A 26754-nucleotide genomic window follows, 5' to 3' on the forward strand; every position below is an offset into this window, starting at 1 on the left:
AAAAAGGGCAAATTACAGAATATTTATAAAGAGCTTCATGCCTTTTCCCCACTTCCTCCCTGATTACCTATACCCTTTCAGCATTCAGGAAGAGTACCGACCAGGAAAACAGAGTATTCAGAAACAAGTTACCTGACACCTCCCAGGTGAGAAGTTCCAAGTCTCACTTGTTGTCTGGTGAGCCGGTGACCCTTGGTCGCTTCTCCACCCTCTCGGGGTCCCTGTGTCCCCACTTGTAAAAATGACTACACTTGACTTTGCCAGTGATTCCCAAACAATGCTCAGTCATTCCAGGAACTGGTTAAAATAGTTTCCAGCCACTCCTCCCACCACTCCTGGTAGTTTTAGACCCAATTATTCTGAGGCAGGGCCCAGGAATTTGCATTTTTAAAAAATCAGCCAGGTTTGGGGAGGCAGAGACCAGAGGACCTGAAATGTCCCACCAAAGCCTCCAGTTTCACTCCAAAAATTTCTACGTAACCCCTGCCCTAGCTATTCTCAGGGGGACGGTTGGGAGAACCCCCAGAGACTTGTAATGTGGGGAGAAGCCCTGAGCAGACATAAGGGGATATTTCCTGCCTGGGCCCAGGTTTAATTATTCAAGCAAGATAATATGTAAAGTTACGTAGAATATTTAATTGGTTACGGTGATATAGAAATACCAAGAATCATAAAAGTAAAAAAAAAAGCTGCTAAGTGGTGCATAATGGTTCCAGGGTTCTAGGAAGTTGCTGCTGGTCTACAGACACTCGGGAGGTGGCGGTGGGGACACGGCCCCAGCAGGCACGGGCGGGATCACTGGCCCCGGTCCTGGTGCCTCTTGGCCTTGCCCTTCTTCTTCTTGTCCTCCAGCCGAGGCTTCAGGGCGCAGACGCAGGCAGACACCCCGGCAATGGCCTTGGGCAGGTCAGTGCCTTTGCTCCACTTGTCCTTCTCGCGGTCGTACACCTGGACCGTCTTGGAGAAGGCTGTGTTCTCCCAGCTGTAGCCGCCCAGGATGTAAATGCGGCCCTGCCACACGGCCACGCCGGACTCGCTGTTGGCGTGCAGCAGCGGGGCCACTCGGGTCCACTGGTTGCACTGCGGGCTGTAGGCCTCGACACCCAGCACGTCGAAGCGCTCCATGGACTCCACGCTGTCGTCGCTGCCCCCGATGCAGTAGATGCGGTCCTCCAGGCTGCACATGCTGTGCCAGCCCCGCGCGGTGGTCATGGGCCGGCGCTCCTCCCACACGTCCGTCCGGTGGTCGTAGCACAGCAGGTTCTTGCGGTAGGGGCCGATTTGGTAGTCGTGGCCCCCCGAGATGTACACGAAGTCTTTGTAGATGGTGCCCGCGTGGCCATATGTGAACCTGTGGAGAGATGGACACATGGGTGGACGGAGACAATGAGGGGTGCCGTGCCGCCCTGGGCTGGGCCTCCATTGCCAAGGCCTCAGTCTTTTCCTCTGCAAAAGGGGACAACCCGTCCTCTCAGGGGCCCGTGAGGATTTGAGGGGATAACACAGGGGCAGGCACCCTGTGATTACTCTGTGGATGGTAGCTGTCACGGCACAGGGAGTGGCAGAGCAGGGCGGGTAAACAGACAGCTTTGCAGCCAGACTGCCTGGGAGAGAATTCCCAGCTGTGCCCCCTCTCCACTTCCCCTCTGAGAAATGGGCACTAACTACAGACTGCTGGCCTTCTGGTAAGGGCCGAACACAGCAACAGCACGCCCTGGAGGCCACACACGCACCTGATCAACTACATAACAAACAGGGGAGGAAACAAAGTGCCAACCTTCAGGCACTCTGGAGGAGTCGAGATCACAGGGACAGAAAAGTGTCAGCGGTGGCCAGCAGCACGGGGGAAGGGGAGGGACGAGGGGGTGGAGCACAAGGGATCTCAGGGCAGGGAAGCTCTTCTGTGCGGCTCTACAGGGGCGGTGGCCTGTGCCGTGCACTCGGGAAGTGAACAGACTCAGACACTGAGGGATGTGTCTCAACAGCAGAGCCGACACTTGCACTCGAATGGCCTGGAACAGGAGCCCCAACCCGTCACCACCAAGCCTCCTGCCTCTCATGGTCTGCCCAGCTACTGACAAGCAAGGACATTCTCCCTGGAATTAGAGGCCAGAAAATCCAGAAAGTGAGGTGGACTGAATTGTAACCCCAAAGTCATCACCTATGAAGTCTGCCACAAAATCCCCAATCACCTGGGCAAGCCGGCCACGTAGGACCAGGAGTCAGTCTTGGGACTGTAAGTCTCTACTGACGAGAGAGCTCCATTCTCATTCCGGCCACCGACGGCCACTAGCATGTCTTCGATGGAGGCAAGGTAGAAATCCACACGACGCTGGTTCATGGAGGCCACCTGTGAAGGCACGACACCTGTACCTTCCCTTCCCCAAACCCTGGACAGAGTCCACATCTAGCATCACTTCCCACCGGTGTCCTATGGAACACTCAAGGCTAGGAAGGGGAGGCAGCGGCCAAGTGAGTTTGGGGGAAAGGGAGTCAAACGTCCAGAAGGAAGGTTCTTTTAAGAGGCACTTCTCGGAGTTCCCAAGGACCCCTGAGACACTGCAAATCCCCAAGAAGGGTTTGGAGGACATAGCTCCCCAAACTTGGTTGGCCATGTGTCCAGCCTCGTGTACTTGAATTCTGTAGGACATGCAGTTCACGATTGCTAATTTAGTGATTTCCTGAAATAAAAATTCACTTTTCCTCTTGCCACTCCCATCAGATAGTTTTTAAATTAATGCTGATCACCATCTGTGTTAACAGGCAAAAAGTGGCACTCAAGAGGAAATTAACAAGCAGAAGGCCCACCTTTTTTTTTTTTTAATAATCCAAGAAGAACACACAAATCAACACAGTCCCATGGAGCCCATGCATTCAGGCTGCCATGGCTACGAAGCTTCCGAGGGTGGGCTCCAAAGCTGAGAGCCTCTTTCTTGTGGCAGCACTTATACCTTGGTGGGTGGGTTTAGATTTCTGAGAATTAAATCAAAAGATCACCAGAGTCCATTCTGAGTTCTGAGCTCAGAAAAGCACCAAGGTAAGTAAAATCACTGAGGTGCAAGTATCAAGACTGAGACCAGCTTCAATGCATGTGGACTGGAGAGGCATTCGTGGAGCAAAAGAACACCTTCCCTCCACCAGGCACTTGCCAATCCACGTGAGCTACTACCCCTGACACTGGAGGGTCAATGTCCCTCCGCCCATTCCAGAGAGGGAGAAGCTGAAATTTGCAGAGGGCAAGGGACAAGTCTGAACTTCCCAGCTACGATTTAGCCAAACTGGGATGTGAACTCAGGTCTGACGCCAAGACCTGTGCTCTTCCTGGAGTTAGCCGCCACACCTGCCCAAGGTGTGAGCCCTCACGACCTACTTAAACCAGCTCCAAACCCTTTTGAAAGTGGAGCTTGGCTGAGATTCTGAGCCACAGGGAAGAGTGTTTGAACTATGGGTCAACTCTCTAGGTCGGTGCTATCTGATAAGGTTGCCACCAGCCTCCTGTGGCCATGTACACGCAAATGTAAATGAGTTAAAGTGAAATCCAATAGAAAGTTCAGTCCTTCAGTCCCACTGGCTACATTTCAAGAGCCCAGTTGCCACAAATTGTTTGTGGCTACTACATCAGATACTGCAGATGTAGAATGTTTCTACCGGTGCAGAAAGTTGTAGGCTGACCCTGCAAAAGGTCAGTCCTCATGCGGGCACAGGGGAGTGTAGGAACTAGGTGGCTCATCATCACTTTATCATCACACTTTATTCAGAAGCGGGAACTGGCCAAGGCCAGAGAGAAGGGAGGGGCAGTCAAGGCTAGGTTAGAGAGATCGAAAGTCCTCAAGAGTAAAGAAAGAATCTGGCTTTAATCTCACCTTGATCCACTGTTTACAGCGGGGGTCATACCTATAAAGAAGATTGGACGCTGCGTCCCCTCCATTGTCCCTCGAGAAGCTGCCACCAGCGATGAAGATGAACCCCCCCAGCACGGCAACACAGTGGTGGCTCCGCCGGGCTGGCAGGGGTGTCTCCTTGACCCACTGCTCACTCTTGGCATCCAGGTAGCAGGTGTCGTCACTGAGCTCCAGACACCGTTCGGAGACCTCGCCGCCCACAAACAGCAGGCACTCCTCGTTGGTGCGGAGTGCCGTGCGCTTGGTCTGCATGACTGGCTGGGCTGCCAGGCTGTTGTGGTAGCGCACGGCCTCCTCGATGAAGCCTTCACAGTTGGCCTCCCGGGGCAGCAGTGAGCACACAGCTGGCTTGACTCGGTGCAACAGGTCATTCTTGGGGATGAGCGGGAAGTGGATGTGCTCCAGCACCTGGTAGGCGTGGGCCTCGCGCTCCGGCTGCTGCGTCAGCCACTGCAGGGCAGCCTGCAGCAGGTCATGCTCACATTCCCGCTGCACCTCGCTGCTGCTCAGGTAGACGCACAGCTTCTGCATGGAGATGTTCTGCAGGAAGTCAGGTGTGAAGGACAGCGTGCCAAAGTGGCTCAGGATAAAGCCATCAATGAAGGCATCCAGCCGCTTGAGGCTGTAGATGGAGGCCAGCTCCTGCAGATACAGGTAGTTGTCCTCACTCACCTCCTGCTCCAGGTACTCACAGCAGAAATCCACCACAGTCCAGATCTGCAGCAGGTGGGCCGTCTCCAGGATGTAATCAATGTTGCCGCCGTCCAACGCCAACTCTCCGCCATACAAGAAGTCCACCACAGCCTTGAGGCCAATGTAGGAGGCACCAATCAGCTCCACTTCCTTCTGGAAGGCCTCACGCATGCCCAGGGTGAACATGGAATTGAAGTAGTCACTGCACACAGCCAGCAGGTTGCGGTGAGCTGGCACGCGCTGCTCGTCGGCCACCAGGACAATGTCACAGAAGAGGCCATGTAGACGCTGATCATTCAGCCGCTGCAGCACTGTCGTCGAGTGCTCAGCCCAGCGGTACACCTGTGGAAGAGCACCTGATTGCACCTGGGCCCAAAGGGAGGAGGTGCACCAACCGCAACCCACCCATAGCTGCAGGAGTCCACCTAGGGGGACACGAACAGCATTTTAAATACAGTGCACTGAAGGAGAACAAGAAACAAGAGTGCATTGCAGGAAATAGTGTGTGCGTATATTATACATATCCTTCCTTCCTTCTTCTCCTTCTTTATAATGAAAATTCCTAAAACCAACCTTCCTTCCTTCTTTCCTCTCTTCCTCATTTCTCTCTTTTCCTTCTTTATAAATAAGATTCCTAGAAGTTTTCTTTCTTCCTTCCCTCCCTCCCTTTCTTCCTGTGGGTCATGAGCAAACAGATTGGAAACATGCTGTCCTGTCAGGATGGAGAAGTGGCTCCAGACGTAGCCTCTAGAGTCAGACAGAATCACGGTTTGCACCCAGCCCTGCCCCTTCCTGCTGTGTGCTCTTGGTTGGGCCACGAGGAGGCTCTGAGCCTCCATTTCCTCATCTCACCAGTGAGGGTGAGGGGGAGTCACCACTCGGGTTCCGGGGGGGGCAGGGAGTTGTCAATGAGACAGTCATGGCAAAGAGCCTGCTCAAGGGAAGCTGTTGTGATTGTCAGCCCCCACCGAGGCTCTGTGCCGAAGGAAGACAGCTTTCTCTGTGCCTTAGAAAGGCACACACACGGTCATGCTACAGAGACCCCCATTTCTAGTGATCCAAACTAAGGTGCTCTGGAGATCCTACTTCCAGAAACATGGCCTCACTGGCCATTGCCAGGGTTAAAGAAATACAATGCACGTAAAATGCAAAAACACTGTATTTTCCTGAGGGCTTATATGCACCCTGCACTGTGCTGTGCACTTGACCTGCACTCTCATTCAAGCATCACAAAAACCCTCCAAGGGAACGTCTATTATTATAATGCCCATTTTCCGGATGAGGAAAAATGAGGTCAGAGACTGAGGAACTTGCCCAAAGCCCCACAGTGACTGCGGCAGGGCTGAGATTAGAACCTAGGTCTGATTCCAGAGGCCAAACCTGTAATTGCTATGCTACCCTGGAATTTAAAAAATCAATGAATATGACTAATATGAATTAACTCCATAAATTTAAGTTAGGAGGCATTTACTGGGTGCTATATGCTTGGCATGTGCTTTTGAGGATACAAAAATACGTCAGACCTAGACAATCGTTTCTAAATCCATGGAGGGCTAATTATGCTTTTGGCTTTCAGGATACTGAGCATTTCCTTATTTCCTCACTATAAAAACAACAAGAAAATTCGATATAGAGAAAAACAGGCCATTCAGAAATATCAACTAGGGAGCTGGTTGATTAGAGGGCAAGTGAGGCGAAGGGCTGGCTGGGCACTAAGCCTGACAAGGGGAGATGGTGGGAGAAAGGAATACGGGCGGAGGGCTTAGTGGCTGTGAGCAGCGGTGTGACTGGCTCACAAGCTGCTGAATTCTTACAGGTTACTTGTCCACACGTGTCCTAGGGCAATGGGTCTCATTTCTTTCTTCCCCTCCAAATCCGCTCCTTACTGCCTCCGACACATCTGCAGCTGAGGTCCTTCATTTCCCTGTGGCTCCGCCTCATCTGGCTAATTCCAACATCAATTGCTCCATCTGCATTACGGGAGCGGACGATGACCTCACGCTCTGATGAGGACACCAGACAGATAACGCCCGAAGCTTCCTCCCCAGCCAAGTTTGGAGAGCCAGACTCGACTGCTCTTCTGTTATAGGGTGCTTTCTCCTAGGTCCAATACATGGATAACTCCGTTTATTCTGCCTGGTAGCAGAGAAAGCCAGGCTACCCTGGTTTTGGCTTCTAATTAAGCAGAAATGGCCTGGGCTCCAACACACGCTGGCTTGGGGCCCCTCTTGGGTATGGATTGAAGAAAGGAAATTAAAAAGCACCGCAGCAGTGGGCTGTCCTAGAAAAAAGCTCAGTGTCCGGAAAGAAGTGAGTGAGGGGCATCAGGTGGGCTGTCTGCCCACCCTGGGCCCCTGGTTGTCTCTAAGCTGACGGGCGTGCTGGGACTCCACACTGAAATAGGGATACGCATGACCCCAGGCTGCTGTATAAAAAGAGAAACAGCCCCAAGGGGCGGGGATCAGGGAAAGCCCCGGATGACAGCTGCCAAGGGGAACCATCTGCTCCAGTGAGCCAGGGCAGGGAAAAGGGCAGGGCTGCTTCTAAAGCTGGGTCTCCATGCTAACTAGGCACACTTAATTCTGTACCTGGGTCTCGATTACAGCCTGTTTCTGATTATTTTAACGTAGCTGCAGAGATGAGAACTTTTCAAAAACAGACAAATACGATCTCCCAATTTTAAAGGGACATCAATAACAGATGCTCCTTTTACAGCAGCATTTCGCACAGTTTCAGAGCCCCTAGCCCCCAACATTCTCTGATGGCATTAACCCTGTTTGCTCCTTCACTTCCTAGGTCAGTGACTTTATCAAAGGCAAGGCAAGGTGGGTGAACATAGGTACTCAGGAGCTAACACTGGACAGATGCAGCAGGAAGAGGGTATTTCATATTAAAAAAGCACTCGGCATCTAAATGGATCAACACGTTTTAGAGCAGGTAAATGAACAGGGGTGGTCACACAACAGGACACTGCTGCACTGAGAAGGGACAATCGACCACGACACACAGCAACTGGGGCGAGTCTCTGATCATAATGTGGAGTGAAAAGACCCAGGCACACAGGAGACCCTGCCTTCTGACTCATTTACACAAAGTTCAAGGGCGAGCAGACCTGCAGTGTTGGAAGTTGGGAGAGTGGCAATGTACGGACTGGAGGGATATGGCAATTATTATTTTTATTTTTATTTTTATTCTGGGTACAGGCTACGTGAGTGTGTTGATGGCTAGAAAATCAAGGTACACTTATAGTTAGGAACATAAATACAGTCAACCAAGAGAACCCTGCTTCTAAAAGCTTCGATTCAGAAAGAGAGCAACTCAGAATCTGGCTTTCAGGAACAAAGATTCCTAGCGCTATCAAACTTAGAAAGCTACACTGTCTCCTCAGCCAAGCTCTGAAACAAAGCCCCTTTGAGACAGCAGCGAGACCTTCCTGGGTTTTCACAGTAGATAAAGCCAGGCTTGGCAGCGCCTTCTCAGTGAGTGCAAATGGAAATAGGAGACTGTTTCTCCAGAGAACCAACCTCTTCTGAAAATTACACCCTGTTTTTCTTTTATGCACATCTGTAGAACCTCTTCCATTTTTTCCTCAAATCTACAGTCTGCTCACAACTCCCTTTATCTAATGAGGTCTTTCTCAACCTTCTTTTTCAGTCTTTTAAGGGATTTTTTCTAATAGCCTCCATGAATTATTAACACCACATATATTCTGTTTATCTATGCATGTACTATATGCATAGCGTGTTTTAATCATAACAAGCAAAATTCTTTCCATATCCCAAGAAGCAATTCCACTCCCTTGGGGGAAATATTGGTATCCCTAAAAATGATGATCTAAGATAACCATAAAATTTAATCTCCAAAAGAAGAAAAGATGGTGTTATTGATATGTATAAAGAGGCAGGTGTAAGCGAGAACTGTCCTGAAGGTTGGTCCCCCAACCCTTGTTTATAGCAGCTGTGGGGGCGGGGGCTGCTGCCAGGCCCTGCAGGAGTTTGTTGAAGGTATGGATTCCCAGGTGCAGCTCTCAGATTTTAGCTGAGCAGGTCTGGGGTGGGGCCAGATACGCATTTCTAGTGAGACACCTTCCCCCTCACCTTTTCCCACGGTGATTTTGATACAGCCAGTGTAACATAGTTGGTAGCCCAGCCCTGGGAAGCCACCCTCATGCACTCCTGGGACCTCAGAAAGTCACAGTAGGGTAAGATCCTGGGACCTTAACATCCACGTATGCAATGTTCTGCCCCCTGCTGTAAGGTCGGCACTGGCTTCTCAATGGACTTGCCCTTGGAGCAGGGGAATGCCCTTGGAGAGGGGAATGGCAATCCCACGGCCTTGATCCTGCCCCACCCACCTCAGGGGTGAGGTGCAGAATGAACGAGGTCAGTCATGTTTCTAACATCCCTCACACTCCCAGCTCTCTGATTTTATGGTTCCCCCACTTCTGGCCCGTGCTGCCTCTAAGGAAATTACCACCACCACCAAGAACAAAAAACTAGTGTGTCCGCTCAGAATGAGCTCATCAGAATAACGCCCCACTTCCCAGGCACTCTGCACAGGTGGTGAGCCACCATCCACAGACCTTTGAGGATTCGCTGATCTTGTAGGGTCGAGACACTCTTGTCTGCCGGCTTCCCTCCATCATAAAAGAGGTCACAGTCCTACAACAAGAACGGGATTTCTGAGCACACAGTGATAGTAACGACTCTAGGTCATTCATTAATTCCGGGCTCTGCTGGACAATAGCAACGACAAGGGTGAAAGCAGTCACACGGAAGACAGAGGGCGAGGAAGCAGTGTACTATCAATATAAGCAACTCTGATGCTGTGAGCGGGCAATATCAGGTTATTAGAATTAGAACATTTAACAAGGGTTCCTTTGGCATCCAAAATCCAACAAAACCATGTCTTTAGCTAAACTACCTCCTACAAATACCTACCTTCTGATGTCTGATCTCACAGAGGCCTTTGGCTAGACCAAGGCTATAATGACAAGAGTTATCATTTCAGGGCCCAGACAATGACCCTGGAACGAAGCTGTGGGGTTTATTTACATGTGCTGTCTCATTTAACCCCCACAACCACTTGGCCAGGCTGATGTCACGTGTCCCATTTTACAGATGAGGTTACTGAGTTAAAGGTCACAAAGCTAGTAAACGGCTGGGAACCAAACCTGAGCCCTTCTTTGTGATGCTCTGCTGAATGTGACCCAGTCTTTGAGAGTGTCATACTTCTAAAATATGAAGTTAAGGATGTGGTGCAGTGATGACACGTAAAACATGTCCTAGACAAAGGTACTGGTTTAAGTGCTTTCTTAAGCACTTAAGAGTGTAGGGTACTGAATCCCGACAACAACCCCATGAGGCCAGCACTATTGTTTCCCTCAGCTTGTGGAGGAGGAAACTGAGAGCAGTGAGGGGAAGTAACTAGACAGCGTCACACAGGAAGGAGCTGGCAGAGTTGGGATTCCAACCCAGAGTGGCTTCCATGCACTTAACCACTAGGCTATTCCACCTGGCCATAAAAAATTGAAAGAAAGACAGAAAGGAAAGAAAGTAAAGAAAAGGAAGGAAGGACGAACAAACGCACGCAAGCCTGCAGGCAGGAAGCCTTCTGGGCCTTTGCCCTGCCTGGAACATTCAGCGTAAACAAGCATGTTAACCTCTCTCAACCTCACGGTCAAGTCTATGAAATGGGCTGGTGTGCCAGGTGATGATAAGGTTTCTGCAAGCTTTGCAATGCCAAGCAACTCACTGACAGCACAGAGCCAGGCTCTGGGGGACTTTGGGGAAAGAGGGGCCACACAGGGGTAGGGCTAGGCCAGCAATGCGGGCACAAGTTACATACTGGGACCCAGGGTTTAAAGAGGATTTCTTCCCCTGCTATCTAGGTTGAGAAGAGTCCATTTGTTACCTACTGAACAAACAGCCTTTGCTAATAAAAAAAAAATGTAACAAAAAGTCACCATTGTTTCAAGATAATTGCTGACACAGGGGCTACAGTGTTCCCAAAAGAGTAACTTCGGGTACAGTCCATGCTGTCCAGCTGCCTGGGGGAAGGAAGAGATTAGACTTCTCCTGACAAATTAGCCACTTTGTGACAATGGCCAGCTACACCCACCCCTGTCCTTTCTGACAGACCCTCAGCAGCCTAGGGGCTCAGAGAGAGAAGGGAAGGAAACCACATTCGCCCCTGACTTCCTGGATTCACCTCCATCCTCTGAGGCGGCTGGCCCCATCATTTCAGACACCTAGGCTCCGGTGGAGGAGGGGCTCACCCAAGGTCAGACCACAGAAAGCTGCAGGTCCCTCTCTCCACCACTCCAGGCAGACAGCCAAGGCTCCGTTCGCCCTGAGTGCTAAAAGCTTTCTTTTCTAGGCCAAGATTTCTAGAGAGAGTTTCCCCTTGTGTAGGTTCCCTTTTGTCTCCGGGCAAGTGGGTTGGGGCCGATTTCTACAAGTGTTGGGTGTCCGCTGCATTCGTGCTTCCTGGAAGCAGACGAGGGGGATCAAGGCCATCCACACGGCCAGCGACGATCCCCAGTTATGCATAAAAGATCTTCTCGTAAACACGGGGACAGAGGGCACGTCCGGACGGGAGGGCCCCCAGGGAACCGCTTCTCTAATCTCTCTGACCCGGGTTTCGACCCTGAACCTGCCCGTCCTCAGCGCTCGGGTAAACACAGCGTTGTGGAGATGGACGCGGCTGCCCGCCAGCACTCACCCGTCACCGGCAGGGTCCCCGGGGACGCTGCTGCGGCTCGTTCGGACCCGGCACCCCCTGGCGGAACTGCCGGCACAACGGCCGCCCAGGCAGGCTCGAGCCGGCTACCAGGAGGCGGAGAAGGCGGAGTCGGGACGCAACCCGGGCCGGCGCCCGCGGCGGGACGCGGGGACACTCACCTGGGCCGCGGGGGGCCGGCCGCGCAGGCCGCACCTGTCCCACCTACGGGGGTGGCGGTGCCCCTCCCCCGGCTCCCCCCGCGCCGCTGCACACCCTCCCCCAGCACAAAGGGAGGCCGCGGGTGGGCCGGACGGGGGTCGCACTCGCGGGGGCTGGGGTCGTCCCCGAGCAGGCCCGCCCCCCGCCCCCCGACGGCGCGCGGCGCCCGGTCGGTCCCGCGCGGGAGGCGCGTTGGCGGAGGCCCACCTGGGAGGCGCGCTACGGGCGCGGCGCCGAGACCCCCGGCGGCGGGGCCGGGCTGGCGGGGTGGCGGGGCGCGGGCACGGGAGCCCCGGGGCCGAACCGGTGCGCAGCCATGGCTCCGCCAGGAAGTGCGAGGCCGAGGGCGGAGGCGCGCGCGGCCAATGGCGGCGGCCGAGAGGAGGTGGGCTCAGGCGGCGCCGAGGCGGGGCCTGCGCCCGGGGCGGGCGGCGGGCGCCGGGCTGTGGGGCTGCTCCCCGCTCGGTCCGCGGCCCCCCGGACTGCCACAGTCACACTGCCTACTCTGTGCCACCCACGGTGCCAGGCGTGGGGACACGGCGTGGACGAGACCAGAAAGGTCCTGGCCCCGGGGAACTGATAGTGTCCAGGAGCGGAGTGCTGGGAAGGGAACGTCGTGATGGCATCTCCGCTCTCACCTGATTTCAGTCTTCGCTGGAAAGTCCCCTGCGTTCGCCCTAGAGTGAGGCCTTTGCTGACCTTTCTATTCAGTCCCATTCTCTCTCTTCACCCTTCTAGCCTTACACCTTACTTTAGCGCCTACCATCACCTAATATTCTAAATCATTTTCTTTTGCCTTGGCTTATTGTCTGTCTCCCCCAGCAGAAACCCTCCAGGGCTGGGTCTCTCTGGCTGGGCTCAGCCAGGGCTGGCTCACGGTAGGCGCTCAGTGAATATTTGTGGAATGAATGAAGTTAACCATCACCAGTCAACCTGTCCTTTTGTGAAACAGCTCCTGCTACAGCATAGATGAGCCTTGAAACAATATGCTTAATGAAAGAAGCCGAATGGATACAAAAGGACACACATGACATGATCCCATGTGTATGAACTGTCCAGAACAGGCAAATCCATAGAGACAGAAAGTGGATTAAGTGGTTGCCAGGGGCTGGGGGGAGAGGGGGCAGGGAATGGGTGTGTGTGTGGCTGTTAAGAATAAGGGATTTCTTTAGAGGGTGATGAAAATGTTCTGAAATTAGACAGTTATTGATTATCACACAACTCTGAATAAACTAAAAACCACTGCATGCTATATGGGACTTCTATCTCGATAAAGCTGTAACAAAACCCAAACCTCTCTCTTCCTGTTTTTCTGTTCCCAGCATCTTTTCAGGGCCACAGAAAGCATGGCTAGATGCAGCCAATGGAGGTGGGCCAGAAAAGAAAAAAAAAAGGTAGGGAGTCAGTGTGACCAGGCACATCCTCAAGGCCTTTCTTTGTTCCTTCTCTTCTAGACACAACACTCAACTTGGCCCCCTCCATCAGATGGGTCCCAGCAAGGTACCACGGAGCCTGTCAGCAGGCTGGCCTGGCACTGTCCCCACCCTGTCCCTAGCACCTCTCACCAAAGGCTGCCGCCGGTGCAAAGCAAGGCTATAAAAAAGATTTGTGTGATGGTGGCAGGACTGTGTGTCTCTAGGATACAGGAGGGGCAGGTTGGCCAGGGGTAAGTTCCATCAATTTCTTCTGAGTGAGCTTTGCCTCTGAGCCTCAGTGGCTTCATCTGTGAGCAGGGCCTTCCCATTCCTAGTTCAGTCTGTTGCCCATCCACATCCTACACCTTTCTGAAAAGTGTTACATTTATGGGATTTTTTTTCTTTTTATGTCTGGGATTTGTACTAAATATTAATTTGTTCAGCCCTGACCAGTGTGGCTCAGTTGGTTGGGTGTCGCCCGAAAAGCGAAGGGTCATCAGTTTGGTTCCTAGTCAGGGCACATGCCAGGGTTGTGGGCCAGATCCCCTGCTGGGGCGTGTGCAAGGGGCAACCAATCAGTGTCTCTCTCACACATCAATGTTTCTATCCCTTTCTTTCACCCTCCCTTCCTTTCTCTCTAAGAATAATTAAATAAAATCCAAAACCAAATTTGTTTAGAAACAAATGTATAGGGGGAAAATGTATATGGGGGAATATATATATATATATATATATATATATATATATATTTTTTTTTTAAATTAAAGGGAGTGAGCCCTGGAATCACCTAGAGGATCTTTGAAATGATGGTGTCACTGCCCCTATCTCCCCACTTTTTAAAAAAGATTTTATTTATTTATATATTTTTAGAGAAAGTGGGAAGGAGGAAGAGAAACATCAGTGTGTGGTTGTCTCTTGCAGGCCCCCCACCGGGGACCTGGCCCACAACCCAGACATGTGCCCTGACTGGGAATCAAACTAGCAACCCTTTGATTTGCAGGCGGGCACCCAATCCACTGCGCCATACCAGCCTGGGCTCTCTCCACTTTTCTACGGGGGCAAATACATGTTCACGCTTCAGTACTTTATTTAGGAATCATCTGTACTCTGAAGCCTTACTTGCCCATCTTTGATCCTTCCTTGACCCCTCTCCACTGCAAACAAATCAAATCCCACATGTTGCTCTATGCCTGTGTCTTGATACACAAATCTCTATTAAATAAATTCATGTACTCCTTCATTTATTAGTTCATTCAGCAGACTTCTAGGGACTTCCTGCTATCTGTCAGGCACGGTGGTAGCTGCCAGGGAGAGGAAGAAGACACTTTCAGGGATCTCTGGGAAGGAGGCAAGCAAGTAAATGAGCAAATTATGGTTGGTCTTGCGTTAGAGTTATATTCAGAGTGTTTGGGTGGGATGTATGCTTTTATAGTTATAGTTAACGATTCCCTAGCAATGGATAGATATAAATGTGAATATATATCTGTATATATGGATCTATCTATATCTATCTGTCTAGAGAGATTTAGCTATAGATATTTTAAGAGCCTATAGCTTGGCATTGATATCTGTCTCCCAGATGTTGGGTTCTTCATGAATGAGAAGATGCACAACCTTGGCGGGAAGCCTGCAGTAAGGGCCTGGGACAAACTGAGGAATCCACACATGACCTTGACCTGAAAAACATGCAGACTTGGCTAACCCGACTTCATCCTGTTTTCCCCAGTACCACTTAGTGAACCACCCTTTCACTTTCTTTTCTTTAATTAGCATTTTCCCTCAAGTTAAAAAAGTAATACATCTTCGGTTGAGAAATACATAAAAATCCAAAAGGAAAAATGAACCATGTAATAAACCATGCAGTTTTGCACTATCCAAAAATAATAATTGGCAATATTGTCGTCTCTTCATCTTTTCCCCTTGTTTACTATGATAACACCTTCATGTAATATGCTAGACTGCTCTAAGCTCCCTGCGCATATTCACTCATTTAATCTCCTTGACCCTTTGAGGAAGGTACTATTAATTTCCCTGTTTACAGATGTGGAAACTGAGGTCCAGAGAAGTTACATCACTTGCCCGAGATCACAGAGCTCATAAAGAGCAGAGCTGGGCTTTGAACCTGGGCAGCTGGCTCCGCATTTTGCTGGCTTCACCTTGCTCTCTGCACTGTGGTGCCTCTGCACAAGGATAAAAGGGATGCACGCTCCATGCAGAGAACTTGGAAAACACAGACATGTTCAAAAGGGAAGAAAAGCACCCACCTGAGGAGACCAGCTGTCATTTAAGTGTAAATCAGCCCAGTATTTTCCCCATGCATATGTATTCTCCATGCATCCATGACAATGAAGTCATGCAGTGTGGGCCTTTTGGTTATTGCTTTTTTATCCTTTTTGCAAATATGAGTTTTTGTCATGTTAATAGGTTCTTTGCTACGATATGATTGTGATAGTGCATCTGACCCCTGGATTTGGTCATGCATTCATCCCCCCTCATCATTGGGCACACAGCTGGTTTCATACCATAAATAATGCCAGGGGAACATTCTTCCACATGCACCTTTGCACACGTGTCTGATGGTGAAGTGGGCTTGTGGGTCTGAGGAATACATATCTGTAAGGCTCTGACCTCCCCCAACCCCCAAAGGCCATACTAGTAGGAACTCCCTGACAGTGGCTTAGTACCCTGTCACTTCTGAGGTTGGGCACCATCAGATAAACCAGGGCCAGCTATAGAATTTGCAGTGTTCAGTACAAAATGAAAATGGAGGTCCCCTTGTTCATAAAGCAGGAAGAAACCTTTTTCCTTTCTTCCACTGTCTCTCTCTCAGCCTGTCATGGTGCATTTTATTTGCTGTTTCATGTCGTGCTCCCTGTGGTATGGGGATGCTTGTGGGACTCGTGCAGACCCTCACAGGCACCTGGGGCCCCAAGCTTTCCTGCACCTGCACCCAGGCCCCCTCTGGGTGACCCTGATCGTAGGGCAGGGACAGAGGCACAACTGGCCAATAACCATCCTGGTGAGGTGGAGGGGCGAGGAGAGATGCGATCCTATGTGAAGCAAGGCTCCAAGCCCTTAGCACATGCTGTACGGTCCCATCAGGCTTTGCTTACACAACAAATTCAAAAGATGGAATCATTAAAGATTTTAAGTCAACAGTCACAGAGCATTAAACCCCAAGTGTGGGGCCTTTCTGAGTATGGGGTTCTGTGTGACTGACCTTAGGTGGTTCAATTGGAACCGTCACCAAAGCAGAACATGTGAGTCTCGTGTTATTTCCACTGTCAATACATCAATTCAAAAACAAATGTCATACCTTTGTAAAGAAGCATGTCATCTGGACACACAGAATGGCACAAAAAAGGGTGTGGGAGGGGGTTAGGCAAGCTAGCCATAGGTTAATTGTGGGTAACCCATAGGCCATGTGCAAACACTCTCTTGATCACTTGTGGAGTCCTTGCTGTGACCTGAAGGGTCCATGCTATTAACCCCATTTTACAGATGAGGAAACAGGTTTTGAACAATTGGATGGCACATTAAATATCACACAACTGATAAGTGCGGCATAAGGAACCCAGGCCACTGTATGCCAGCATACAAACAGCTAACCAGTTACCTAGTATGCTGGCATGTTAACCGAAGGGCTGCAAGCTGCTTTTGTTTTTCAGGTCATCTAGTTGGCTCCGACCTGCCAGGTGCCCAGGTGGCGGCAGCTGGCCATCTAGTTGGCTCTGACCTGCCTGGTGCCCAGGTGGCGGCAGCTGGTACTAAGGTGGCAGGAGAGATTGAGTGAGCTGCCAGCAAGGCACCTGTGACCAACAGAGGCTGGGCCATGAGAATTGCTACTTTGCAGTTATACCCTTCCCTCCCCCCAGGGAGTTTCGTGGATCCCAATTCTCCTGGAGGAGAAGGGAGGGAGAAGGAAGTGGGGCTTGTTCTCTAAACACTCTGTTCTTCGCACCAAACATTGTCCTTGGCTCAGCTTCCCTCCCAAAGGCTGAGTAATCTAGAAAAATTTCAGCCTTGTGAAAAATAAAAAGAAAAAAAAAAGGCAGGCCTAGGAGCCAACCCGTAACACGTCCGTAAGCGGAATTCTTGGCCTGCTCATTCTTGTAAGTTTGTAACTGTTTAGACTAGAGGACAAGAAGCAACAGATGCCTTGGGAGAATCAGACCAGCCAATGGCCAGAACCACAGTGGGAGTCTGGGCCCCCGTCCTTGGGTCCCTAATCTCAAATGAAATAACAAATGTCTCCCTCAATTGGCAATTGTCAATTCCTCCTTCTTTCTCCTCCCCAATACTTTCCCCCCAAGCCCTGTCTGGAACTGAGCTCTGGCCTGGCTATGTGAAGTAGACCAACTACACAGCTTTGTCGTGCCTCAGTTTCCCTGTCTCCAAATGGGGCAGTATTTGTTCCCCCCTCATGGTGTTGGTAGAGAGTTAAATGACTTAATACACGATGACATTTCTGTCAGTGCCTGGTGCATAAAACTCCGTAAACATGAGTTTTTGCTGATGCTGCCCGACACATTTCCAATTAAAAAACTGTCCTTTGGCTTAAGCCTTTGCTTTCAGAAATCATTTGGAAATGGACCCTTTTCTTTGTTTTTGTTTTAAGATTTTATTTATTTATTTATTTATTTTTTAGACAGGTGGGAAGGGAGGAAGAAGGAGACGGGAGAGAAACATCAATGTGTGGGTACCTCTTACACGCCTCCTACTGGGGACCTGGCCTGCAACCCAGGATGTGCCCTGTCTGGGAATTGAACCAGTGACCCTTAGGTTCACAGGTCTGCACTCAATCCACTGAGCCACACCAGCCAGGGCATGGACCCTTTCCTATTTGTGATTCATACTTTAGTGTTCATCAGCTTCAGGCACCTGATCTTCCTCAAGGTGGTGTGGTGACTGGAGGGAGAAGAAGACACCAGCCCCGAGACAGAGGCTCAGAGAAGGAGAGAGGGGAAGCAGGTACCAGGTAAAAGATGCACAAGAGTCTCTTAGTACATCATGGTGTGACCTGGAGCTGTCTCTGTCTTAGAGCCCACTGGGCCAGAATCGCTCATCCCTTCCTGCTGAGGTCCCTAACTAAGCTGGCAGCGCCCACAGGCTCACTCCTCCATGGCATGCCAGGCTGACCACGTGCTGCTCCTTTTGCCAGCTGTTAAAATGAAGTGCTTGGGATTTCAAGGTTGCAAATTCGGCTGGGGTCCAAGGCCAGCAGGTAACCCTATCCTCCTCTGGAACTTCTAATCTCTCATGTGTAAAACTAGATGAGAAAGATAAAAGCCTTCCCAGAATTTTGTGGCTGGAAGAGCACTAATGTACTCGCCTGTGGGGTCTTGCATTGGTTACACCCCCGCCCTACCTGACGCAATTATGACTTACGATGTCTCCATGGAGAACCTGGTCAGTGCGTTCTCTCAACCCCACATTTAGTGTCAGCCCAGCGCAGTCAAGTCCTCGGGCTCAAGAACTGTGTTGTGCCCAACGGTCACCACTAGCAGCATGGCCATTTCAATTCCAATTAGTCAAGATTCCTTAAAATTAAAAATTCAGTTTTTTAATAACCCAAACCACATTTCAAGTCCCTAGTGGCCACATGAGCTAGTGGCTGTCGTACTGGACTGCAGAGGTCACAGAAAGTTCTGGCAGAGACTCTGTCCTAGAGCAGCACTTACTAGCTGCATGACCTTGAGCAAATTACTGACCTCTCTGGGTCTCAGTTTGCTCATCTGCAAAATGGGAGTTAATCTAGTCAACAGCACATACTTAATTGAGTGTGCCAGGTACTCGTGTAGGTGCTGGGGGTAAGGCACTAAACAGCACAGGTAAATAAAGTCACGGCCCCCATGGAGCTGACCTTCTAAAGGAGGGACAAAGGCAACACTTATCTCCTAGGGTTAGTTTGAGAATTAAATGAAATAGAGCAGGGAAAGCATTTAACATGGTGTCTAGCACAATTTAATTGTTTAATAGATGTTAGCTGCTGTTATTACTAGTAATATGCCCAACTCCCTTCTCCCATTGCCCTACTACCTGCCATAGTAAACATGTAACACTTGTGCCCCCTCTTCCAATCCCATATCCATGACAGACATAGCTAATCAATTACAGCATGCTTTCCCACAGAGCCCAGAAGTACCTGTGAGATTCTAGGACCAGAGCAACAGGCAGCAGTCTCAGACACATTCTCTCAGAACTCATGATCACCCTCTTCCATGTTACCTCTGAGTTCCCCTGCTAACTGCCTGGCACCCACCATCCTGGATGCTGGGGCCCCCGGGTCCTGTGGAAGCTCAGACTCCAGGCCCAGGTCTGCCCCTCCTTAGGGGAAGAGCACGTGCCTGGTCAGTACCTTGTCAGTTGAGCAGCTGGTCCTGCTCTGACCTCGTGCCAGCAACTGGCTTCTTGCTCCGCGGCCTGTTGGAGCGGAGTCTGGTTGTATTCTCACCAGGGCTTCTGGAGTCTCGAATGCTGTCTCTCTCCGTTATTCAAGAAAAATGAGTTGTGTTGAGGCTGGGCAAACAAGTTCTGGCCAAAAAGGGCGGAGTGAAACCTAGCTGCGCATCTGAAGTGGGAGAGACGGACACGTGAAACGCAGTTGCAATACGGAGAGATAAGGGGCCGGGTGGAAGACGGCCCTTGGCTGTGGGCTCCCAGGGGAGGAAGGCACACTGCGTCCCTGGGAGTCCGCTTCACAGAGGGGAAGCCCATCCTGGGTACCTTCTCCACCATTGGCAGCCAGACCCTTCGGAAGGTCTGTCCTTCCCTTTCTCTCCCCTGCTGCGAGGATTGACTTGAATGGCCTGACTTGACTCAGCAGAGCTGTCCTCTCTCTGGATCTTGTATCATTTGATTTTTGGCAATGACATATGGTGTAAATGGTCTGAATTCAACACTTGCTTCTGCCATTTACTGGCTGTGTGACCTTGGGCAAATTACCTAGCCTCTCTGAGCCTAGCTTTCCCCCTCTGTGAAGTGCGGTTTATAGTACAGCCTGCCCCCAGGGGTTGCAGGGAAGCGCTAGTGAGATATTGCATGGAGAGGGTTTAGCGTGGTGCCCGGGGTGCTGCAGTCGGTGCCTGATACTGGCTCACTGCTCCTGAGAGATTTCGGATTCTCTTGCACTCTGTTGCCACGGTCAATTCTATGAACTGAAAAATTTTTCAAACACTAAACTTTTCTGGCACCTTTGTGATAAAGCTTATCTGCTCAGGACATATAACTATGGGGCAGAGTCTGAGCGGTGTTTGGAAGGATAAGCGGGAGATGCCGGCAGAGGAGAGAGGACAGGGGAACGCAGACAGAGGGAACAGCACGTGCAAACGCCAGGAAGAGATCAGGCTGGCTGGAACATGGGTGCTTGCAGGGAGCAGTGGGAAATGGGGTCACCGGGGAGGCTGTAGACTCCGCAAGGACAGAAACCCTTCAGCACTGAGCTGTGTGCCTGGGATGGGGTGGCTATATTTTAAATTCCACAAGTGCACCGTGAACTTTGGGAAGATGCACGTCATTTGTTCTAATTCTTTGTTACGCTCAATATTTAAAGCATTTGTTGTCTATGTCAAAATTTCAGCAGCTTTGAGGCTCCTTTTTCTATAACCCACAATCCGCGAGCTGTCTGAGCCCCATGCAGATCCCCGCCCTCTGTGAATATTGGCACCTCCTGCCCTGGAATGTCTGACAGGTTTCAGCCTCCTCTGGTGCAGGGCAGCCTGTAGCCAAGGGCTGACCAATATCAGGGTATCAAGGTCTGGCTCCCTTGCCTCGAGGTAGAGGGGGGTAATTTTGTGGCTCTATCCATGTTCCAGAGCCCCTTCTAGAATTAAGCGAAGATGACCCTTAGCCAGGCTCTCTGCCCTGTCCTGCTTCCTCAGCTCCTGAGAGCTCCCAGTAAACCACCGCCAGCGAATCCAGGTCTCAGGGGCAGTTTCTCAGACACCTGACCTAAGACACCACAGACGAACAAGTGATTAAAGGGGTGGAGCTGTGGGTGACAAATCTTGTTTTTGTCCTTCCTATAAAACAATAATCTGCCCCTACCAGTCTTCCCCACCCCAGCCTGGGTTCCCCCAGAAATAGACCCTGAGGCTAGGATTCAAGGAGTTAATTCGGAAAGTGCAGGAAACACTGACTGAGAGGAGGAAGACGGCAAAGTGAAGGGGTCCTAAACGTGCAGACGAAGCCAACCACTTCTGAGGGCGACTGGAGCTTTAGACACAGGGAACTCTGGGGAACAGTAAAAAACATACCACTTAGAGCCCTCCCACCCAAGGGGTAGGGCTGACAAGGTACATAGACATCCTTTCTGGCTGACAGCTGCTCAGGAGAGCTCATCAGCTCGCTCTTCCTGCTTCCTGGGCCAGTAGGCAGAGCGTGTTCTGGGAATCTGGGATAAAGCCCTCCACCCTGAGCTGCAGATACTGGCAGCTGGAGAGGTAAGCACTGAGGAATATGGATGGGCCCCTGACAGCACCTGCTGCACCTTCCATTGGGAACTATTCCTTCCCAAAGTCCTTTCCAAAAGCTTCTATTGAAGCTGTCAGTCTGAGAACCCCACACGACCCACTCACAAGTGTGGGCACATGATGTACTTCTTAGCCAAACATAGTAGCTGATTCCTTGGCTACCGGGATTGGCTCAAGGGATGGACATGTTATTTAAGCAGGGCCAATCAGAATCCTTTCCTGGGATTTTTTATTTACTTGCTGGGGAGAGTTCTCTCTTCTCTCTGTCACTAAATGGGTAGGATATAAGCTCAAAGTTCTTTGCACGAAAGGAGCTCATCTACGATAGAAATGAATTCAACCAGCATGTAGACAAGCAGAACTGAGAGATGAGAGAGATGGAGGGAGAGGATGACAATGATATGTTGGTGCCCTGGTCCCATTGTACCTCTGATGTGCCAGTAAATTCCCCATCTTCCTCCCATCCTAAACTATTGGCTTTAGCTGGTGTGATTTCTTATTTCCTCGCTAGCAACAAGCGAGTCCTAGCTATTGCAGAGCCCGATCATGTTCTAATCTCTCAAACTCAGAAGTGGAGGCACTTCAGGGATGAAGACATTTGTTGACAAAAAATCTTGCTTGGATTATGAGTCTGAGCACTTGAGGCCAGGCCATTCCTATGCTGTTGGTTCCCAGAAGGCTGAGCTAAACTGGAAAGCTTCATATTTTTCTTTTCCAGGTTACATAACACATATGATTCCAGGAAGTAGGAATGCAGGATGGGGTTGGGAAACAGGGAGTCAGAGGTTGCTGGGCTGGGGACATACCAAGTTGCCCAATGCTGGGGTGACTGTGTGGCCGGTCCCGTGAAACTTCCTGGGGAGCCCAAGAAATTCATCTCAAAACGGTCCACCCAGGAGATGAAAATGGACACATTTGTTTATCATTTCCTACAGCCCCGAGGGTCAACTGTAGCCCACGGGGGTCAACCCCACGGCCAAGTTCCGGGTGTGCATGTGTGAGTCCCTAGAAGAATCTGCGGCACCGCACACCATGATGCCTGAGAAGTCCCGGGACCAAAGGCAAGATGTACGTGGTTCTGGCCTGGCACCCCCATTATTTTGCTTTTGCGCAGAATAGCTGAGGCCTGTGCAGACTTGCTAGCTGTGTGGTATAACAAGAGTGAAGGGCGTGGAGGATCTGAAGGGTCTGCTCCTCACTAAATGACCAGTTTTCACCTAACAGATTGAAGACCACTCACCAAAACTTTCTTGAATCAGACTGAAAACTAGAGAGTTGTTTTTGCTACTCCTTGTTGAACTCCAATCTCTTGCAAAGTCCCTTTTCTGGTCTAGGTGTCACCTCCTGGGAGTCAAGAGGTTTTGCAGGGCTGAGTCTGCTTATTGGTTCCCTGGCCCTGCCCACTCCTGGCCCCCTTGGGCTGGCACCAGTACTGCCCTTGCTGGCATAGCCTCCCTCTGTCCCCGCCACTTCTTAACATTGCAAAGGATGGATATTTGAATTTTTTAAAAAATCGAATTCTGACCTTCTCCATTACACCACCCAATGGAAAGCAGGGTGGGCTGGTTATTTCCCACGTACTTGCTCCCCAGATCCATTTTCCGTCTGCTCTGTATCCTGGAAGTCTGACTTTGATGGATGGCCTCACCTGGGCTCTCTCCCTTATGACTGCCTGTTGGGTTCAGCCAGGAGATTGGAGGGAGGTAGGAGAGAAGTCGGGACGTTTCTTCCCCTGCACACTCCCCGGGGCTGAGGTGCTGTCAGTGGCTGCTTCCTTCCTCCCACCAGGAGATCCTGCCAGGAGAACATCTCCCGCCAGGAGATACTGTTAAAGAGAAGTTATTCTGACACTTGTTAAGGATGCAAGATAGACTTTATTCAAGACTATTGCAATAGGAGAGAGAGAGACAGAGACAGAGAGAAAGAGAGAGAGAGAGATCAGTGTGACAGAGAAACTTTAATCGATTGCCTCCTGTACGTGCGGACCGGGCATTGAACCTGCAAACTTCTGGTGTATGAGACGACGCTCCAACAAACTGAGCCATGCAGCCATGGTTTATTTAAGTTTTAATTCATTGTATTTATTGAATTCAATGGAGTATTCTCTGTTAATTAACTTAAACAAGATTTCTTTATCCACTGCATGCTGCTGATATAGGTCCCTTAAAGCCAAAGAGATGCTTACTTTAACAAATATTACAGACAAGTATGCATTTTTATTTGCATATTGTCCATATTAAGTTCCTCTCTGTGGACCTATAATAATTTCCCTTCTCCAGCATGGAATAAACGTCTCAGAAAAAAAAATCTTACATAAGCCTGAATGTATATTTTAAATGTTCTAGGGAAAAGTACTGTTTAAAGGACTTCTGTGGTAGATTTCCTTTTTGGTCTGTTTATAGTAAAACCAAGAACCACGATTTTTATATTTTATGTTTTATATATTGTGTTTGCTTCAAGTCAGGCAGATCTGTAAACACATTGCTATCTGTGAGGAATCTACAGCCTGTGAAAGGGAACTGAGAGAGAGTTTTTACAAAGCAAGCTGGAAAGGTTAGTGGACTATACAAGATCCTCTGTGTTACCCAAACCCATCCCTCTGACATGTCAAAAGTGGAAACTAATTCAGAACAGCAACGGTCACTAGATGAAGAATTCACCCTCTTGCTGGTTGGGTAGCTTAGTCGGTTAGAGCATCGTCCTGCTACACCAAGGGTACGGACTGGATCCCTGGTCAGGCTCATGCAAGAAGCAACCAATGAATGTGGTGAATAAGTGGAACAACAAGTGGATGTTTCTCTCTCTCTCGTTCTCTCTCTTTTTCTCGCTCTCTCAAAAATCAGTAAATAAAAATTAAAACAAAAAAATTAACTCATGATTCCTTTGCTGTGAGGAGAACTCACTACCGCACAGAGGAGCCTAATGTATTCCATCTCCATCAGAAAGAGCTTCTTCATGCTGATGCCAATTCTGTCTTCTTATGACAGTTGGCTTTGCTCTGCTCTTAGGGGGTCCACATAAGAGACCCTCATGGGCTGCAAGAGAGAGCCCCTTCCAAGTGGAGAGGCAGTTCTGTCGTCACTGAAGTTCCTCTCCTGCGGGATAACCTGAGTCTGTGCTTGTCGCCCCCTCCCGGACCGAGCACTGCCCCAGCTGGCCAGGGTCCTCTTTGAAGCGTGACTGCCAGCCACATCGGAACACAGCTCTCAAAGTGTGGTCTGACCAGCTCTCAGAGGAGAGCTTTTTCTTTTCCTTTCCCCATTTCTCCCCTAAGTTCTCAGCACAGCGCTGCTCTAGAGCCTCCTGGATCTGCTTCTCCCTCTTGCCCCGCTCTACTCCGAATCACGGTGGGGGTGGGTGCAGGGAGGGGAGGGGCACTTCCTGCAGGCTGCATTCCCCAGGCTCCCTGGTCAGTGGCTTCTTGTCACTGGGTTTGGCCAAGGAGACACATTGGTGGAAGATTGGAGGTAGGAGGGAAATATCCACCCCCATGAGAGCAAATCTCCAGCAGCCGCACCTACTCTGCTCCAGCTTCCCCTGGGTGTCCCCAGCTCAGGACTCTAGTCTCCCCCCGCCATCTCTCTGTCTCCCCAGCCCACAGTTGGTCACCAGTCTCTGCTGCGGCAAACTTCTAGGTACTTCACCAACCTGCTCATCTTCTCCCTGGTGCAGCCAATACTCTGCATTCAATTACTCCTGCTTATACACTTGACTAACTACATATACTTACATAGTTTTTTTCCCCCCAGTAGGTTCCAGTGCAGTGTGCTACTTCTAGTAACGCAATTGGAGACTGCCTACAGATCTGGGGGCTGGCACTGAAATACTGGCTGCTGTTGGTTAGATCCTTTCACACGCATTTTCTGCATGGGCTCCCACCATTGTAGCTATTTCATGGAGGAGGAAACGAGGCTCAGGAAAGGTAGTATCAGCAGAGCCAGGATTTGGGTAAGCTGAGGTCCAAATCCACCACCAGGAGACCGCACTGCCCTGCTCTGCGACTTGGGACCACACTGCCCTTACCCACCGGCAGCTGAAACTCCAGGTTACATTAGCCCTTCCAGTGTCTTCTGGCTGTACGCCTGGAACCCAAGCAGAGTTCCCCCCGAGAGACTCATCATTCCCGAGATGGACCACTCAGGAGCTCTGTTTTACGCTCTCAGTCAGCCACGCAGCATCTTCATTTTTTAAACATTCCTGGGAGCCTCTTTTCAGAGATTTGACGATCAGGGAGCACTGCGCTGATGCTATAAATATCACCTTCTATAAATACCCATTTCGTGTAAGGCACCTGCTTCAGAGTGACAACCACCTTGCTGAGAACAGCAAGTCTCAGGGTTATGTTTTATTCCCATCTCTAATTACAGCTGAGATGGGACTTCTTTTCTGTTTTCTTTTCAATTTATAGCCCCAAGGAAAATGTGGAAACCAGGACACTGACCTTAACATTTCTGTAAGGTTTTTGCAATCAAAAAATAAAGCCTATGTAAAAATGATGGTTTTAAAAAGCCAGTACCGATTTTTCTAGTCATCTCAGAGCACAGATAGCTGAGCTCCTCTGGTCCAATGTCATGGCTCCAAACTCTGCTTCTTGGTGGGGTGGTGGGGCAGGGGAGTGGGGAAGCTGAGACCCCTGAGCTCAGGCTGCCTGGGTTCAGATAGTATCTCTGCAATGTTCTAGGTGTGCAGCACTGGGAGACAGCTTCACCGCTTGACACCTCAGTTCCTTCACTTATGTCGAGGGATAGTGGCAGTGTCTCCTCGGGCTGAGGTGAGAATTATCTGCAGTGGCAGTGGCACAGCACACAGCATGGTGCCCAGCACCTAGATCACAATCCATAGAGAGATGGTACTCTTACTAACACTGTATGATCTAGTTACTATACAATGCACATGACACAAATGATTATTACTAGTAATAATACAATATTATCTTGCTTCCATATCTATATTATTTAACTTGCCCACCTGGTCAGGTGGTGGGACTCAAAAGAGGCAATAATACCAGGGAACTCAGGTACTTACGCATACTAGTCTCTGTCCATTGTTCATTTCCCGGGTCACCAGCAGGTTTAAACATTTACTGTGGACTTCTCCCTGCCCCTCACTTGTACACACCCCTCTTCTCCCCTGGCTGATTTACAGAGGTGGTCCTGGCTTGCATGATGCTGATCATTCCCTCTTTCCTGAGATACTGCCTCCTTCTCTTCTGGAAAGTTCAACTCAATCTACTTTGTAGGCTTCTTTTCCTTTAAGTGCTGGTCATCCCTTGGGCCTTTGGGCCTGTGTCATAGGCCTTTTTCTCCCTAAGTGTCCTTCCTCGGCCATACC

General features: G+C 50.2%; 1 protein-coding gene and 1 long non-coding RNA gene across 3 annotated transcripts; one reads left to right on the forward strand and one right to left on the reverse strand.

The window, feature by feature from the left end:
- Positions 1-616: 616 nt before the first annotated feature.
- Positions 617-11876, reverse strand: KLHL36 (kelch like family member 36). 2 transcript variants are annotated; one of them, XM_045818493.1, is made up of 5 exons: positions 11745-11876; positions 9178-9256; positions 3864-4937; positions 2193-2350; positions 617-1351 (listed from the first exon to the last, which is right to left on the reverse strand). In XM_045818493.1, exons 2-5 carry the CDS (start codon positions 9238-9240, stop codon positions 796-798), a joined length of 1851 nt encoding a protein of 616 aa, XP_045674449.1. In that variant the 5' UTR covers positions 9241-9256; positions 11745-11876; the 3' UTR covers positions 617-795. The 2 variants fall into 2 exon arrangements, with proteins under 2 accessions (XP_045674449.1, XP_045674450.1); XM_045818494.1 differs by lacking the exon at positions 11745-11876 and adding an exon at positions 11319-11717.
- An 84-nt stretch (positions 11877-11960) lies between these two features.
- On the forward strand, positions 11961-14815 carry LOC123805763. The gene is made up of 3 exons (XR_006783370.1): positions 11961-12219; positions 12992-13203; positions 14532-14815. It is a non-coding gene; the product is annotated as an uncharacterized LOC123805763 (long non-coding RNA).
- The last annotated feature ends 11939 nt before the right edge of the window (positions 14816-26754 follow it).

Source organism: Phyllostomus hastatus, unplaced genomic scaffold (assembly GCF_019186645.2).
Source record: "Phyllostomus hastatus isolate PE091 unplaced genomic scaffold, TTU_PhHast_1.1 phas_scaffold_345, whole genome shotgun sequence".
Taxonomy (NCBI): domain Eukaryota; kingdom Metazoa; phylum Chordata; class Mammalia; order Chiroptera; family Phyllostomidae; genus Phyllostomus; species Phyllostomus hastatus.

What these genes read in the sequence shown, in the direction of transcription:
- KLHL36 (XM_045818493.1), bottom strand. Translation starts at nt 9,240, where the DNA reads ATGATGGAGGGAAGCCGGCAGACAAGAGTGTCTCGACCCTACAAGATC. An exon ending in AGATCAGCGAATCCTCAAAG is followed by an intron (nt 4,938 to 9,177) that starts GTCTGTGGATGG and finishes GCTCTTCCACAG; the next exon opens with GTGTACCGCTGGGCTGAGCA. An exon ending in TACGTGGCCGGCTTGCCCAG is followed by an intron (nt 1,352 to 2,192) that starts GTGATTGGGGAT and finishes ATCTCTCCACAG; the next exon opens with GTTCACATATGGCCACGCGG.